Source organism: Cottoperca gobio, chromosome 2 (genome assembly GCF_900634415.1).
Source record: "Cottoperca gobio chromosome 2, fCotGob3.1, whole genome shotgun sequence".
In the NCBI taxonomy this organism is placed as follows: domain Eukaryota; kingdom Metazoa; phylum Chordata; class Actinopteri; order Perciformes; family Bovichtidae; genus Cottoperca; species Cottoperca gobio.
In genome coordinates, this window is record NC_041356.1 from 9398367 (window position 1) to 9417389 (window position 19023).

Consider the following 19023-nt stretch of genomic DNA (forward strand, 5'->3'; position numbering starts at 1 on the left):
TTAAGGACAGTAGGTTTATGGGTGTCATAGCAACCTTGGGGGCCGTTAAGACCCCCGGGAGCCCATGGGATCAGCACCACTGACAAACACAGGATACAAACTAAACATCTCTTCAGCAAAAGGGAGTTGTTCACCCTGCTGAAAGTGAAATTATTCTTAAGCGACATAAAAAGCGTTTGAATGCTGACGATTGGTGCATTCAGTCTAATAATAGCTTTCCAAACCGTCATACTTGAATCCATAGGGTGTCAACAGATACTGCATCGTGCCCTATACGTCTGTATGCAGTTGAAAACATTTCCAGCAGTCGCTCCGGTGTGAAAGCCTAATGCTCTGTGTAGGCGTCCTCAAGACTGCACCTGCTGCGAACGCTTTAATGGCGACAGGACACATCCACTAAGACTGAGTCAGCCACCGCTGCTGTCATTTCCTTCCTCTTCATTATTTCCTCCCAGTGTAGAGGACTTCTACTGAATGTGTCTCAGGGCTAAAGAAAATACTGTCAGCTCGGGCAGAACAATTAAGTTGTGTTACATTCAGTCCCCTCCTCTGCATTTCTGTCTCTGCTGTATTTTGGCGGAGCGCGTCTGTGGGGAAGCCTCACATTTCCCTCCCCCCTCCACCATCCGTGTGGCCCCTTTGTGCCGCCCACTCAGTCAATTCTGTTACTCCATAAGACACATCTAACTCTTTCTCTCCCTCGCTCGCCTCCCACTCTTCCTTTAGCTGAGGAGAGGACTGGAAAAATGATTTTTACCCCAATTAGTTTGTCCCACACGATTTTACAAACACCAGGGAGGAAGTCACATGACTCATTTTCTCAGGAGGAACTTATTCAGCATTCCTGACTAAACATTCAGGCTATATCTAAAAAAAGAACAAATAATGATTCTTGTTTTTATATATTTGCATTTTTTACCTTCAATTAATGTTTTGAAATAAGTTTCCAAAATGTATTTAGAAGAGTGAACCTTTTATAATCCCTTGTCATCACTCTGCTGTTAGAACAACATATTGATTCAGCAAAGTGTTTAGCATTAATGGATCCAAAGTGAAAACTAGACTGATACATCTCTTCATTTGTATTCAGCTCATCAACTCTGCCGTTTGATGGAGTTTCTCTCTTTATGGAGAATATCTTCTCTTCAGCTTCAATGGACCAGAATGCAATGCAGCAAAAAGAAAAGCACGTTGCATTTTGACAAAGGCATGCAGCCACAATGACGAAGAAACCCCAATATCTATAAACTACTCGTGTTCTTTTACTTGCTTTTACTTTATTTTTCAAAAGTAAGGGTACTTATAATTGTTCTTGTATTGCAGCGCAGAGCTAGTGATTCCTATAATTAGTAAACGGTCTGTTCCTCCCTCTCTCTGTCGCCCCGTACAGGCCTACTCATCTTTCAACATGGGTCACACCCCTCGGTCCATGATGCCCATGGGCAACTCCTTGTTCTGGCAGGAATACGACGACAACTGCCTGTACGAGTGCCTGGACGGGAAAGACTGCAAGAGCTTCTTCTGCTGCTACGAGGAGTGCAAAGAAGGCGGCTGGAGGAAAGGACGCATCCACGTCAACATCGGCGAGCTGGATGCCTACTCTCGGGTTTTCTTCCCCACCTCTTTCTTGCTCTTCAACATAGTCTACTGGGTCAGCTACCTCTACCTCTAGTCGGTCTCGGGCTGTGACACGTGGGTCCTGCTGAAACAGCCACAGTCCCCGCCACTTTGCACCGCGGCCTTAAGGTCAAAACTAAGCGAGGAGGAGGAAATAAGGTGGATCCACTCTGTGGCAATTGTGAAAGACATGTTGCCTCTGGAGCGGCAACAAATACATGTGTGCTGCAGTGCACAGTGAAAAGGCCATGACACTTTGAGCAGTGGCACTCCGAGGAGAATAAAACGCTCAGCTGTAGAACAACAAGCCGCCAGCATTAACTTGAATGGTCCCGTTTATGGCTCTCAGAAACCAAACAACAGACAGCTGTGACTTCAGAGACGTTCGGGGACGGGGTTGCATTGCTGAATCTTGGTCATCGAGATGGCGAAGCACCCATAGTGCCTTCTTTAGAAAGGGTGCGGCACCAAGCTTCAGCTTCAGAGTTCCCTTCATTATGTTTAAGCAGCGATGGTTGTCGGCACGGCTGTGGCGGCTCGAGAAACAATCCAACGTAACTATTACAGCGGCTACTTGGCGGCGTCATCTCGCTGGCAATTGATGACTATGAACCAAATGTGCTTCACACACAAATCTTCTTTTCCTCGAACGCCGAAGCCGCCGCCTTCGACCTCCGCTGCTTAAAGTCCCCATCACACCGCCGCATGCTGAGCTGTTTATTCTTTGATTAAACAAACCCGGAACACCACTGGAGAGGTTTAAAACTAACACTCACCTTTCATTTTGTAGCACATTAGTTTTAGTTGTACCCTAGAATTAGTTCTTTCTAATAATAGCAACCTTTTCTTCCTCTTATTATTACTATAATTAGAATTAGTTGTATTTTTACAGTCAACTAGCTCAGCCATCAGTTGTTAATTGTTGAATATGAGTTTGTGTCAGGGGCAGTGGATGTCTGTTTATTCAGTCAGTGATGCTTTATGATGATACAGTTTACAGTAGATGCCAAGAAGATTTGTGTGTTTTATAACTAAATGCTGGGTGACGTTCTTGCACACAAAATGTATAAGAACTGCATAAATACATACCAATCTAATATTAAACATGCTAATCTCATCCATAGGCATATTATGTAAGTTACAGTACATGAACAGATCGAGCTATAAAAACAGTTCCACTCTTTATTTTACACATTACTATCTTTATTTGCCTCATTGGCCTTTAATTTCTAATTTCTCCTGTTAGATGATGCAACTTAAAACTTCCTTCATCTTCTGTCAACATAGAGTCAACTTCCAGAGCACTGATTCCATCAGAACATTATTAAGTTCCTGTTATAGGTCAAACCCACCAACCAGAACCAGTGTTTATGAAGTTGCTGAGTTGACTGGCAACTGTTTTCGGTTTAGAAATAGTTTAGCAACATGTAGCTGAGCAAGATGTCATTTTCACACTTTGGGTTCCTGTATGGATTTCGGCATTAATAAAGCCAGGCCAGCTGTGATCCTGTTTCCAGCCGGTTGCTGCTGCAGCTTTAAACTTTGCGTACAGACATAAAGAGTCGTCATCTTTTCCATTTAACGCTCCGGCTCAAAGCGAGTAAGCGTTTCTCTCAAAGTGTTAAACTATTCAAAAGCACATACAAACACACACTGTACATGACCTCGAGCTCTGATAATAAGTACTGATAATCATCCCGTTTCCCTTAACGGCACATCCTCTTGTGCCCCCCGGCGATGATCACAGGTGCTGTAAAATAGGTTCTATATGTTGTGATAAACTCACATACTGTACACAGAGCGTAATGATTTAGGATGGTTGTTAATGTCCCACGTCGTCTCCTCAAATATGTGAAACCGATGCTACACATGGAGCTACACGGACACGACAGGACGGTATACGGCGTTTGAAACATTTTGGTTCTGTTTACTGTTCTATAGTGTTTTTTGCAGTCGTTTGGCTTCGTAGAACAATCAACCCCCCTCTCCCCCCCCCCCCCCCCCTCCAACGCACACTTTTCCCCCGGTATTTATATGTTCAGAGAAAAGCTTTTATGTACAATGTATCTAATTAATGTTTCTATTTTCATACAGTTATATATGGAATGTAAATTAGGCCAGTAGCGAGGCCGGAGTCAATCTGGTTCCAGTTCAGTCAGTTCAAGCCGCCTAAATGATTCAGATTTAGGATTCCTATTTACCCCCGAGGCCTGCAGACACGCTACTGGCCCGGAGGTTTGTAATTACAATAGAGTGCTGAAGGGATGACGCACCGCGCCGAAGTTAGCATCGTGCCGAAGTTAGCATCGCGCCGGCTTCCCTCGACAGAATTATTTTATCGGATTTTACATTATAAATAAAAAGCGAATTTAGGAATAAACTAACTATACCACAGTCACATGACATCACCACCACTGAGACGTGGAGACGTTTAAGTAATCTCATTTAGCCACTTGTTGACATTCAATAAACCCTTTCCCTTCTAGACGAGGGAACCGGAAGTGCGGTCAATGCCGACTCATTTCCGCGTTTAAGGATCCGTTCTTGCAGCACTCTTTTTTAGCTCCTAACCGACAGTGGAATTGCATTAGTATTTCAGATCTATACGAACTGACTGAACGGAACAGAGCTTGGCCCACACCGCAGTTAACCCTCCTCACCTCTGATATTTCTACTACACTTTATAAGTGTCTTAGTCTGTTGAGATACTTCAATAAAACAAAATCACTATTTTCTACGTCTTAATGAAATCACCTGTGTTTATAAAGCCTCTTTTGAATCAGAGTACTAACCCATAATCAGCATTACTCGCTCAAAAGCCTCGGAGACCTCATCACCCCCATCAAAGCTTCTCTGAAAAGCGGTGCATCGGTCGCACCGCGGTGTCACCCGCCATGTACTACTCCTGCTTTATCCTGCTAACCAATTTTGTTTTAATTGTCAGTGAGGTCTCCGGGGACGAGACCGTATAGAAGAAAAAAAAAAAGGCCACTCTGACTTTGCATCGGCTCTCCTGAGGGGAAATATTTTATGAAAACAGGATCTAGAGTGAAAATAGGTATCTTTTTTCTAGTGTGTGGTACATTGCTTATATTAATAAATAACGTTTTGGTCAAGTGCTACTGTGAAGTCTTTTTCTGGGAGAATGAGATAGATCTGAAAATATCTGGGAGGAAAGGCAACACTGGATATTCCATCACGTTTTCACACGTGTGTGTGTCTCGTCCACATCCTTCGTAATGTTCTTCTGGTCCCGAGACTCCTGACAAAGTGACCCAACAAACACGTTTCTCTTAAAGCCGCAGTTTACATGCAAACACTGAATGTGACTGCAATGCAAGTTAAGACGATAATACCAGAATGAACTCGTATCTACTGTAAGTGTGGTGTCATGTGCTGCACCTGCTGGTCCATTATAAACCTGCATATATCTACAGCATGCTGGATTATTAGCAAAGACGTCACTCCATGTTAACAACTCTGTTGTATTGTTCTTAAGACACTACAGGGAAATATTCTAACTAATAGATAACCATGAATTGAGTTGATTACTTACATTAAGACAATTATTTTTGTATTAAATAGATATATACGCTAACTTTTGTTGAATTTACTCTATTTGTTACTTTTATAATTATGCCAAAACGCATATTTCTATTGCAACATGACACATTTGGTGCTATTCCTTAAAAGAAACGGCTCACAGAGACGTTGCATTAGTTGGTGTTTACTGAAGGGACACTGCAGGTGTCAGTTTCACTTCACAACCCCAGGTGGTCTCATCTATAAACTGAATTATTCAGAATTCGGCCACATTCATTGGTTTCATTAGTCCAAAAACGCTCTAATTCAATGTTCTGATGGGCAAGTTGACAAATCAAGCTTTCCATATACAAAAGAATGAGTAACAATCGTCCTCAGGCGGTCTGCCTGCTTAATAACAATGATACGACTAATATCCAGCGACAGATGCATGAGCACGTCATTGCTTTGCCCTGAGTTTGTTGACCTAGATCGAAGCGAGCGGCATGAACAGAGTACAAGCGAGAGACAGACAAATAAGTGGAGTCAAAGGGTGGGTGTAACAGTGTGGAGCCCAAACTGGAAGAAGCTCCTGCCACCTACGCGAAGCAGGAGCAGCATGGCACGCTAACACAGTGGATGTGGAGAGAGAGGCACTTATGCAGTAGAAAATTGAGCTGCCAGTGTGCGTGTGTGTGTGTGTGTGTGTGAGTGTGTGTGGCTCAGAGGGAAGCTTTTTGTGTGGGTGCATGTATACACTCATGGTAGCCGTGTGCAGAGGTGACATAAATCAGTACGTGTGTGTATCTCTACTCAACATCAACACTAAATGCATAAACTGTCCTTCACTGCTTTGTCTTTGCTTGATGATCCGTTCTTTAGTGTCTTCTGGGGAGAATTATCTGTACATACAAATAGATTGTTGTGTGCAGCAAACACCCACCAGGAGGATTGAGCAGCTTGTATGTTGCCCTACAGGTAAACAGATTAAGCATTTTACTGCCTGCTCTAACTGTGATGTGTCTTGTAAGAAGCGTTCAATCTTTTGGGAATCTTTCATTGTGTTTTGCTGCTTTTCAGTGAGTTTCAGCCGAAGCGTCTCCGTCACTTTGATATTAGAGGGATTTCAGGTGTTGTTATGCTTCCTCGGGCAGCGTCACGTCTTGGGAAATGGCGTCTGTGAAAAGCTGATTGCACTCCCAAATATTCCACTCACACGTCTCAAACCGCCATGTTTTTCTGTAAAATTTAATTTTCTAACAATGTGATTGATACTTAATTTAAATAATGTCAATGGGTATCACATCCAGCAAATACCGAGCAAAATGAGTTTCGTGTTTCTGGCTTTGTTTTGGTCTCTAACAACTCCTGAGGGAAATATCTGGGTATTAAGCTGCTACACGCTGCTCTATGTTCACGAGCACTTGTTCTGTTTGTCATTTGGTGCCGACTGGTCGTGGCTTTTTACAGCTTTTTCACTTTAAAGTAAGTTTGCCCTGTGTTTCTTACCTTATTGGTGAACGTTGTTGGGTCAGGAAGGAACACGTGAAGACACTCTGGGCTGAGAGACGCACTCTAACTTCCATTTCTGTGTAAAACAAACAGCAACACTTAATATATATATCTTTATTTACAGTTATATTCCCCTACAAAGAAGCGCTTTCTGTACAAAATGGTGGAAATACAACGTTATCTCTCAGAAAGTGTCTGATGATCACTTTCTTTTAAGTAGAGCCATTTTAATTAAAAATTAAAAGAAATACATTTTTAATTTAAAATGTCTGTAGTGCATTGGCAATATGTTTCAGATATGTCATGCAAATGAAGCTTATTTAAATGTAATGCATTAACAATACACAGTATTTCTGGATAATAGTAATATAATAATAACTATACACTGCATTTATTAGGCACTTTTAAAGATAAACGATGATTTAACGATTTAAAAACAGTTGAAAAAGTACATTAAGTAACATAAAATAATCAATAAAATAAGAGCAAACTTATAAAAATATGATTAAAAGAGGATAAGCAGCTCGCTGGTCTCTTTAGGGGAGGCACAGATCATCATTGCTGGCACCATAAACATTTCTATCATCATTTCTCCTTTGCTAGATTGATTTAAATGTGTTACTTAAACATACTGAACATAATTTAACACATTTGCTGTTGCTGTTCACATCGTCTCGTCAAGATTCATTTGCCTTTTATCAAAAATAAACGCCCGCACTTGTAAAAGCGCACACATTGGCCGTTTGATATATACAATGCACTCAATTCAATAAGATCTGACGCTCGTGGAGCTCGGAGATGTGAGGCTTAACTTAAGATGACTAAACTGTTATTTATCCGCTGGCAGTCTGATGTTGACTTTTCTCCTTCTTCTTTGTTCTTCTCTTTCGCAGACTTTTAAGAGATCAACTGGATTTACAAAGCAAGAAACAAACATGCTTATGTAAACTAATAATTCTGCAGAAGTGGTATCTATTTACAAAATCCTAATCTTGTCTGCTATGTAAAGGGAGACGTTGCTTTAACAAGTCACCTTGTGTAATGGTGCAACATGTAAATGCTTTGCTTCTGACTCGTTTCTTATCATTACGTTCTGATATGGAAGTAAAACAACTGAGAGATAGGACTGCTGCGCTGTCACATCTCTGCTGCCCAAATCCAAGATGGGGGGTTGGATGCTTCCGCATGATAATGGAAGAAGCTGGGCGGTAGTCATTATCAGTTTTCACTCTCTGAACCATCTCATTCGAGTCCCTGTGCAGCAGGAACAGCAGGGAAACACTGATTTTATGGAACAGGATATGGAGCTCATGCGGTCAGTTATAATAGGCAACTGCTGCTCATTTCCAATATGACGAAGAGTCTTAATCAGTTTCAAGATCCAGGTGATTTATGATCAGAGGGAAGTCAGCATGGAGAAGGATTTAATCATCACAGTCGTGCAACACTGGATTGTTATCGAGTGAATTCAACAAGATGTTCATTCATCAGCTGCGACGAGACCTGAACATAAGCACGAACAACAGGAAGCTTTAGGGCGGGGCCTTGTGATTGACAGGTCACACACAGGGGGTCATGTCATGTTCGGTTGACAGGTTACATCCAACACGCATCTGGTCATGTAAACGCTGACTCAGCTAATTAATAATAAATGCTTCAATAAACCACATTCACATAAAACACTTTATCAAAACATTTAAAGGGCGCATTTGGATTCATGACCTCAGCGTCTCAACTCCTGAATACATAATGCTTTAAAAGATCCTATAATGAAAATCACTCTGGAGTTATCCCTTTAACTGAACTGGCGGTGCATACATCTCCAGCTTTAATTATTCATTACTAACAAGTTGCTTCCTTGGGCATGAATTGGTGCGATTGCAACACGTTGCTGCATTTCTCCTGAGTGACGTTGCACTGCGGGTCGGGTCATGTTTGTTGCTGGGACGCAGCAGCGCCGTGTGTGGTGGGATAAGAAAGCACAAGCTATTCAAACAAATAATGACATTTCAGCTTTTTATGTGACTGAAGAACATCTGCTCTTCAATGTACTCATCTTTATCCACTGATGCCTCAAATTGCTGCGTAGTTTGTCGCATGAATGGTTGTTGTTGATGAACACTTCACAGCAATTCGATAACAATACGAGGCCTGAAATTCGGCAAATAGCTTTTCAACAGCGACTTCAGGCACAAGACGGTGGAGCAGTTTTAATATAATTCAAACGATCCAGATGACAGCATCAGGAATATTGACGGTTATTAAACTGGTTTGTCTGTATGGGCGCAGGTACCTGGACTAATTATTGAGGATCATTTACTCATCTGGTGCTAAAATAATCCTCAGAAAACAATCAAAAGCTGCGTGATGGGTGTGCGACAGCCTGAGGGCTTCAGACGCAGAACATCGTTGCTTTAAAGACGTTTAATTGTTAATAGAGGGTAAACGTGAAAGTCAAAGTAATAGACTTTCTAAAGTTCCCATTAATGTGATCAAGGCCGTTAACCTCTCGCTGCTCACCGCGTTGAATCCGTTCATGGATCTACAAACCCGTCTAAAAGAAAGCAATCTGACATTCCAAGGAGTTTAAAAATGAAAACTGAGTGCGTCTGTTTTAATACAGCCGCAAATTGGATAGTGGAGTGAAGGCATGTGCCGCATGCACAAACATATCTCTGACAACTCGCAAACATTTGGGCCTCATCTGAGGGCTTTCATTAATGGAAACTCGAGGGAAATCTGTTCGCTGGCTACGTTTGTCTGACTCTCAGCCTCATGCAGAAATGTTTACAACGCAGCAGCAGCAAGGAGAGAGAGAGTGTGTGTCGGGCTTCATCTCACAATGCCCACCACTGACGACTTCATTAAAGATGCATCCTGTTTCTGTCTGGGTGCCTAAAGTAACAAATAGGAGCTCAGGGGAAATCTGACCAAAATAGTCTCACAGAGATGTATCTTCGTCTTTCCGAGGGGAAATCTTCCGATCAAAACAGAAATCTGACGGGACCATCTGCAAACCCAATTTATATATTTATTCCGGTTCATTTCTTCAAAAACTGCCGGCGTTTTCTGGTGAAATCTTAAAAATGTTTTACAAAATACATCTGGAATAGGAACAAAAAGTCAGGCAGAACATTTTTGTTTCTGCAACACGATAGGAGGAGCTTACAGTTTCAGCTGCACATGTAAGAGCAGCATGCACTGAGTCCAACACAACTGTCCCCATTATCTTTTAGACATTTCCAATTCTGGATTTAAAATAAAGTTATTGATCTGTGACGACGGGCATCTGAGGAATAGAAAACTAAACAGAGTATAAAAATCCAAAAATATCTGCACATCCGCTCGGTTAGATCTCCTGTTCCACTGCGCACACACAACCGCGGCTCGGGGGAAATCCTTCGACCATCACAGTGATTACAGGAGAGTGATTGAGAGAGATGAGCAGCCGTCGTGCAAACATCTGGGACGCCTCTGTTAGCCCTTTTGGATCCTGCGAGGGGGAACCCGAGTCAAAGTCATCAGGTCCACCGGCTGTCACCGCCGGGCGCTCACCCTCCTGAGGTTGGCTATTGTCATATTTTAGATACTCCAATTAGTGTCTGCACCTCAGGTTCATGATGCCTTTGGATCTCAATTTAAGCCTGAATTGGCATGAATGCAGCCATCTTGTGGAATAATCACACGATCAAAGTGGCTTTTACAAAATCAGGATTTTAAACAAGAAGTCCCGATTGACTTCAAAGGCGGATTAAAAATCGGCCGAGCCAAAAAAAACTGCGATTAGGATCCTGCTTTGGAGTGACCTGCTAGTTCAAGTGTCTCATGGCACAGAATGAAAGGATCTGAAGGGCTTTTATCTGACTCATGCAACTGACCTCGAAGAAACCCCACGCACCCGTCAGTCCAGTGTCTTAATGGAGACGCAGAGTGAGAACAAAATGTTTTCACATAAATGCCTTTGGAAATGTAGCGCACTTCAGGTGGAATATCAACCTACGCCGTGATGTTTCTCTCCCTGCTGACGCTTTTTTATTTGCATTTGAAATAGAAAACTGCAAAAAAAAAAAAAAGAAACCCGAGGCAGAATCAACAGCAATCTTCTGGCAGCTGCCGCTTTGCAGAGCGCTCTCTCTGGATTGCAGTCGAGGACGGGGCCAGATGCCAGAGGACAGGCCGAGACAAAAAACACTGTCGGAGTACAGAGGTACGACGTTCACAGGAGCTGCACCTGGACCACGGCTGAAAGTGCACCTGGATATCAAAATACTTTTTTAAATTCTGTCCGCAGAGTGTCTTTTAATCTTGTGTGAAAAAGCTTTTCGTCTAAAGCAGTCGAAGATATTTTCAAGCTTTTGGAATGTGTTCACAGGTTTTGATTTGACTGAAAGAGCCTTGAGATTGTGAAACTTAAAATAGCGTTTGAGAGGCATGGAAATACCATTTTCAGGGTCGTGGGGAGGCTGATCGCTTCTTCAGCATGCACTGGGAAAAGCTCGTACAGTACAAAATGGTGATGTGTAAGAAACAGGGCAGATAATTGAACTTATCACACTCCCATTGAGACGCTGCTCAAACAGACAGCTTTCTGTTGTAGCTAACACGTTACTGACAACACAGTGCTGCAGGGATCACATGTTTGTGCTTAAGTATTTGATGTTATAGTGCAAAACATTAAAAAGGAGCTGATTTCAGGCATGTTACTAAAAAAACACATCGACTTCGAGACGAGGAAACCGGAAGTGCAAAAAAAAATGCTGATTCATTTCCGGGTTTTGGGACTCGTTCCTGCAGCACTCGATCACGAGCAGGGAAGACTTTAGCACCGGGGCAGGGGGTCAGGTCAAAATGAACGCGGATCCACACCTGTGAGGTTTGTTGGGCGATGTCGACTCTACTCCTGCGTGGGGATCTGGGCTGAAACGGCCACCGTATTGATTGGATGCTCTTTGAAAGCCTCCATTCCAGGCACATGATGGCATAATTGGACTGACGCCACAAAACCCATATATAAGACGTGTGAAGGGTGCAATCATGTGAAGTGGAGAACCTTTAGACACACCGACTCGTTTAGAAGCTGGAGCCCTCTTTTTCTTTTTTTGCGTGTCTTCTTTTGAGCTCGCTCGAGTCAAATAAAATATTCAGGCTTCAACCCTGCAAGCTGAAGACACTCCGGATGGAATTTTTCTGAATGCACACTCTGCCTTTCTCGGTCTCTCTATATCTCCGTCACACACACACACACACACAACATATACTGTTTGCCTCTGTGCTACAGATAATCTTTATGAGGCAGATACCCCATTGAGAGTATTTATAGCCAATCAGACGGGTATTCAGCCTTTTCTTCTCCTCTTTCCACTGTTTCTGCCTTTGCTCCTGTGTAAATGTTGTGAGCTCCACGTTAGCCTAGCATGTGTACAGTATGCATGTGTGCATCCTGTATGTGGAAGCAGGTGGTAATCCTCAATTGCCTCAACCAAAACTAACTTGTCCCTTGGTAACGCACAAATGTGCACGCACGAAAGGTGGAAAAGGCTGTGTGCGCACATACGTACACACACGTGCCTAACTACGGCTCTTTCAGCCAGTAATCACAGTTGTCAAGTCAAGACGTGCAACTCCAGATGGCAGACTTTGAGGTGAGATCTTGTTAGCTGCATGTCATTTCTCAGGGAGCTGAGCTGTCTTCTTGCTATTTATTTTGTCAGTCCTAGGCGAGAGCAACGAACAGGTGTGTGTGTGTCTGATCAGTGATGTTAGAATCACACTTCTAGTGAAATCTTGCAAGAGATGACAAGTCGTATCCGTAAGCAGCTACCATATCTCAGTAGTGGAGAAGAATACACGAGAACGGCAGGATATGAATATTCTTAGATCGCGTTTGTGTTTATGTGTTGGTGAAAATTGGCCGGTGACAGTCATGTCTCACTTGCTTTCATCTGGAGAAGTGGGTGGATGTATCCCAGGGATATGTAATATACTGTACAGTATGGTGGTTTTTGATTTAAATTGACAAAACTAAACAACCTTAACAGGATGTAACGAGTGCTAGAAGAGATAAAAAGAAAGAAAGCCAGAAGGAGCTTTAGGATCACCTGCGTAATAAGACAACATCCCTTTTGACTGTTTATCTGTAATCATCCGTAATTTAGCTTCGACCCGGACCTGCTGCATCCCGATTCAATACAGGAAAGTGCGAGAGAGGGAGGACCGTGGGTTTTACATTGTCCAAGCCATCATTAAGGTTGACCACGCGGCTAAAGGCCCTGTTATTACACGCTACCACGCAGCTGTCACACGCCGGGAAATTACAGGGATGAAAAATAATTAGGCGGAACAATGCAGAACACTCTCTCGTGCCTATACAGACGAGTATTAGGGAACATAAGGAGAGAAAAAGAGAGAAATGCAATTTTATTTTTGCATTTTGAGAATAAAGTCATTCATTACAAGCGCTAACGCTATAGTACTTTGATTTATTCTTAAAAGTTCAATGTATATTATTGACATTTCAACTTTATTCTTCAAATGCAAAACAATAATGAAATAAAATAATCTTCCGACTGATTTATATTTTACACTGAATTAATTGTATTATACTGAAAGTTTGACCTTATGCTTGACATTTGGATTTTATTCTCCACATTTCGACGAAAATGCAAAAAAATAATAATAATCTTACCCCCCCCTCCTTACGCCTAATGTCCTAATACTCTTCCGAATGCCTGACATGCAGAACCATTTCTATTTTATTACAACAAAATTCAATGTTGTAGACACACCTCATCAACACCCTGCTATTTCCTCTTTCGCGTGCGACATCAATCAAGCGCTTTAGTTCCTTCACGGCCAAACCACACATCAATCACGCACTGATTTAGGAGTTTCACACAATGCAGATGCCCCTGTGGGGGAATGTGCTGGCACATTGCACGGAGAATGAGACAATCAGTGTGTACATGTACACAAGAGGTTGGAGGTGCGTGCAATCCCTGTGATTGACTACGGACACACCTTGTGTGTGTGAGAGAGAGTTCTCGTTTTCTGTCGTTAAATCACTCCAATTACATGACAGTTGTTTATGAAATGTGTAATCTCAATACAGTCGTCTGTGCAACATCTGAAAATGGGGTTGTAAACAAAGTGGTTATGGCTGATCTGAGGCACAGAGTCTGGTATAAATCCTGCGAGCTGTAATTAAAATTGAATGAGACAGGAATATTGAGAGGACATGCAGGGAGACAGAGGCTGCTCGGAAATTGGTTGTACTGTACCTGACAAACAACAATCTATGAAAATGGGCAGTGGTGAGTGTACAAAATTAAAAATAGAAAGAAACAGCGAAGGAATGCACCTGCTTGTTATTTAAAATGGATTTAATGATTTCTTGCAGGAGACATATTGCTTGTTTGAATGTTGAATATTTCATTTCTCGTTGCATTTCTGATGGGGCAACACGAGATGGGATATGAAGCAGATGACATACGGTAAAGGTCAAGGCTTTCTGCTGGGACTAGCAGAGCTTTTTCATTCAATTATCAGCACTAAACTTCTACAGCGCTGCTTTAGCTTGGATGGAGCACCACGAGGAACAATGGGTTGATCCTCTAAGTTACTTATTCTAATTCAGTCATTTTAAAGTTTTAATTAGTATCAGTAAATTCCAATTGAAGCCAATTCACAAGCAATCCTGTCCCTGCAGGACTCCTGCTGGGAGGTGTTCACTCTGCAACATCACAAAGAACAACATGCTTCCTTGTTTCCATCAGAATACATAATTCATATGATCTATATTCCAGCGGCCGCCTGCCTGCTTTGACAATGTTGTTGCAGTGTGTGGACCGTTGGCATCTGAGGGCTTTGTGATGTCAGGTGTGTGTGTGTTGTACAGGTTTGGGGTCTGACAGTGTTCTCATGTAGACACACCAGCAGCAGACGCTGGATGACATTCGCATCCTTTCAATAATGAATGGAACAGGATATAGGAAGCGTAGTGACCTAGTTACTCTTTACATGTAGCTTTGAACAGTCGGGAGACACAGTCATTCACACAATTCAGCACAGACAGACATGTGCTGGCAGTTTTGGCAACATGCTAGTTAGCGCAGCATATTGGATACACTTGCTAGGCTGTTAGCTTAGTTGTATTAGTTAGATTGCGTATTACTAAGGGCGAAGGCGACATGTTAAAATGTCTTGTTTTGTCCGGCCAACAAGTAGTTTGTTTCATAACTAAATCTAAAAACTAAGTGAACCTACAAAGTTTATTTTTGAAAAGAGACCGTTTGCATGAAATGAGCTGTAGCTGCTGTAGCTGCTGTAGCTGCTGTAGCTGCTGTAGCTGCTGTAGCTGCTGTAGCTGCTGTAGCTGCTGTAGCTGCTGTAGCTGCTGTAGCTGCTGTAGCTGCTGTAGCTGCTGTAGCTGCTGTAGCTGCTGTAGCTGCTGTAGCTGCTGTAGCCGTAGCCGTAGCTGCTGTAGCTGTAGGGGGACAAAGAGCGTCGTAGTTTGAAGCAAAGGGCCAATGACGAGCGTCGGTATTTGACGAGTGTACGATGGTTAAAACATCATTCTGAGTATTGATTTAGTGTCTATAATATTCAGGCTAAATCTGGGTTGATGTAAGAGAACCAGAAAAGTAGAGGTTCGCGGTTAAATGGGATCCAGGAGGGGAAGCAGGCAGTTTCGCTCAAAGTCGACATCAAAATGTAGCCAATATAAAAGACATGAGCCCCCAAAGAAGCTAAACAGAAAATACACACTTTTGATCAATTTCTGTTGTTTTGTCTTTCAAGTAATTTTGTGATTTCCCCAGATGCCAAACAACAATCTGAGAGAAGAGAGGCTTTTTACCGGTTGAGGAAAAAGTGACATTACATTAACTATATAACACAAACTGTGGCTGTATGATCTGTAGATACGAGCTGCACCTGGCCAGACAGAGGGGAAAGATTTAATGAAAACTGCCCTCAACAAGGTGAGTGTTCATGAACGAGGTGGCAGGTGCAGTCCGTTACATACAGACAATACAAATGTCTTTTAACTTTATTCATTTCCAGTGCAGGCAATCCTTATTGGGAGAAAAACAGAGCCTTGTCAACAACCAGTGTAAAATGCAGCAATTTTAGCCCACGTTACAGAAGACGGCTCGTGCCTGGAAGCCCTCTTCTCCAATCCCCTAGAATATAGAGAGGGAAGATGAATGAGTAGCACTCTTCTGTCCTTCGGCAAATATAGTGCCGCAAGCTCGCTGTGGAGCTGCTCAACGAAAATAGGTAGCCAGTATACAGAAGTGCTCGTTGAATGGTCGAACAGCATTTATTGATTTCGCAATTGGGGCACGTTGCGTCAGACACTTGCTGTAACTTTCTGAAACAAACAACATTCAAACAGTCCAAGCAGGGAAGAAGTTAACAATATCTGAACTTCTTTCTCCAGCTCGCTTCTTTAAGCAACTGCCGACGATTAGAAGTTCACCCCTCTCAGATGTGTCTTAAAACAATGCTACAAATAGGTAGCATTAGCTTAACACCGCAGGCTAGAAAACAAGAGAATACATGAACTTGTTTTATCTTGTTTGTTTAATCCGCACAATAAACAAGTTAGCGTGTTCATTAGTGAGCGTCGGGGCTGAAGGGCTGAAGCTCTGCTGGTCCTTGCAGAGCTGTGGTGAAGATACATGAACGTTAACACGAGAAGCTTCTTTTGACTGGCAGAAGCTATTTACTTTTTGATGAATGCTTTCTTTTGATGCAATCAATAAGCCGTGAATCTATAAAGCTCTGGAAAAAAGGATTTCTGGGCTGATAGTCTATTTCAAACTGAAACAACACAATTAAAGCCGGTTTTCCCTTTGATTGATGGAAACAGCGTGACGTTTCTGTAATTAATCACTGCCAGTGCAGAGATATTTGCAAGAAAAATAAGGATATCTTATTATCTTTTTGAAGAATTGGAGGATTCCAACCCTATTATTGAAAGTTGGATGTCAAAGTATTCACATGAATAGTAAGCAAGCATGTCCTGCTGTGAGAGAAATGATTGACAGATGACGCAATGGAGATAAATGTGTGTGTTTGTGTCTGTTTGTGTGTGTGTGCGGGGAATGTAGAGAACGTGTTGGGGGTAAATGGGAATATACGATGAGATTGGGGTGAAAATGAGAAGGGGGAAACCAGAATGGAGATAGACGAGAGAGGCAACAGAAATAGAGCGGAAGAGAAGAGCGAGGGCGATGGCAGCGAGAGAAAAGAAGTCTTAGCGGGAGAGGAGATAAGGGAGGGAGAGAAACAAGGGGGAGGGGGAGATGGAGAGAGAAGGAAGGACAGAGAGAGAGATAAGAGCTGGTACTTTACAGGCGCAACCTGCTGATGTGGACAGCTTGGGGAAAACACATCTAAACACAGAAACTCCCCTGCTTGGGGGAATTATTCCCAAAAAACTCATCTATCCTACAAAAGGTACAACCACAGAAGAAATGTGCCATACGTGGCTTTCTCTTTTCAAAACAGATTCCAGCCTTGCATTGCTTTTCAGCGAGGAACAAAAGCCTTTCAGAGCCAACGCCAGTCACTAAGAGATGAAATGTTATCCGCTCTTAGCTGTTTTTTAAAGCAGTTTACAGACGAATGTGCTTCAGGCATCTCCATTACCCCGTTAACTACGGCTGGGTGTCAGTATACCTTTAAGCTACAGGAACAACTCAATGCTTTCACTCACATTACGGCTATCGAATCAAGTACTCTACTACTTTAAATGATACTACCGTGGGCTTGACACCTTGCCCAACTGTGTTCATGCTTATGAATGTATGAATATTTCATCTGGTCCTTCACAAGACCCATCCGTCGTGACTCAGACACATTAAGTAACAACAAGCCATCATCTGACAGCACATAAATGTACATAAATTAGCCTAAATCAAAGTGAAAGAATCTTTAAAATAGCGTACAAAAACCTGCACATTTCCCAAATTACATTAAAAACAAATCCATGGAAATAAATGACTGTTACGCTTGGCTGAAGTGGAAACGTTAGCGTAATTCTTTTTGAGAAAAAAAAAGCAGGAAATAAATAACACCAGACGGCCGAATCACTCGGAAGGTAAAGAGGTGCTTTTCCACTAGATGTTTTATAATTGCTTTTTAAATTTAACGTGACTCACTGCCTGTGGGATATGCAAAGGTCACTGTTTCATAAGGTTTTCCTTTCTAGTGGTGAAAGGTTGTTTTTTTCAAAACAGGCAAAATAAAGAACTGAATGTATATATGTTCGTAATAGTTTGATATTTATTGATTTTAAACTGAAATGTTGGCCACTTGCGTCAACATTGTAAATAAAAGCAAATTTGCCACAAAACTACCTGGTTAGGTGTACAAAATAAATCATGATTTGGCCTAAAATAAGTATGTTTGTTACGTCATTAAGGAATCTGAACCAAAACAGCCAAGTTGTGGACCATAAAACCAAAACAACGAGCTGAAAGACGCTAAAATGCTCCGTGAAGTTGAAGGGGAACTGCATAGTCTGGTGATAATTCTCTGTGGGTTCATCACTACCAGAAACAACTTTAATATAAGAATATTGATTATAGCAGCTTTGAAACTAAGCCACTAACCGCTTGGTTGCCTTTCGAGGATAAATTACTCAATTCTTTGTTCAAGCCGGTTCACGGACGAACACAGTTAAGGCTGCAGGAGCAGTTAAGAGAAGAGCCGTGCAGACAGAAGAGCATTTATCATGCAGAGGTGCAATCAGGCTGAGCTCTTAAGTGGCACTGATACAAAGAAGAGGATAATTAGTGGTAAAGCCTGTTGTGTGTGTTTACGTGCGTGTCTGTCTGCTGTTTGTGCGGCTGTCAGAGTGGAGGACAGGGTGTCTCAACAACACATATCACCAGTCTGGAAGTATTTTGTACTCGTGTTGTCATCTACTTCACTAAATCATTTCTAATATGAATCTGAATTTGCCGGATTTTCACATGAGGGATTACATCTGCGTTAGTACACGCCAGGAGAACAGAGCTTTTGCTATGGAACAGTGAAACTCCTCACGGAAACCCTCTCACTTCCTGCGGCTGTGCATTTCCGTGCAGTCAATTGAAGCTGACAGTAGAGAAATTGGTACTTCTGCATGCTCAGAGGACTGACACCCAAACCTGACACTTTCCCTGCAGACGTTTTTAGCTGCGTTGGAAATAACTTCCACCACATAAGAACAAAATGAACCAGCTGGGCAAACCAACAACAGCTAATAGTTTTACCAGATCCATTAAAGACACACTCTAGTAATTCAGAATTGCACAAAAATGTGGTTATTATCTTAATTATATCATTTTAAAGTTACACAGTATGTATATATCTAAAAAATAA

At 42.2% G+C, this 19023-nt stretch overlaps 2 protein-coding genes across 3 annotated transcripts in view; one reads left to right on the forward strand and one right to left on the reverse strand.

Annotated features, from left to right (window-relative positions):
* Positions 1–4739, forward strand: part of LOC115017994 (gamma-aminobutyric acid receptor subunit gamma-3-like) — a 64908-nt gene extending 60169 nt beyond the window's left edge. The window contains exon 10 of the mRNA XM_029446785.1: positions 1391–4739. Within this exon, the coding sequence (XP_029302645.1) occupies positions 1391–1672 (282 nt within the window). The 3' untranslated portion in view covers positions 1673–4739. The remainder of the gene's footprint in view (positions 1–1390) is intronic.
* cfap221 (cilia and flagella associated protein 221) overlaps positions 1–19023 on the reverse strand; it is a 103129-nt gene that overhangs the window by 46749 nt on the left and 37357 nt on the right. For both annotated transcript variants that reach the window (XR_003833302.1, XR_003833301.1), the window contains exon 23: positions 6649–6727. The gene's annotated coding sequence lies outside the window, so the exon portion shown is untranslated. The remainder of the gene's footprint in view (positions 1–6648; positions 6728–19023) is intronic.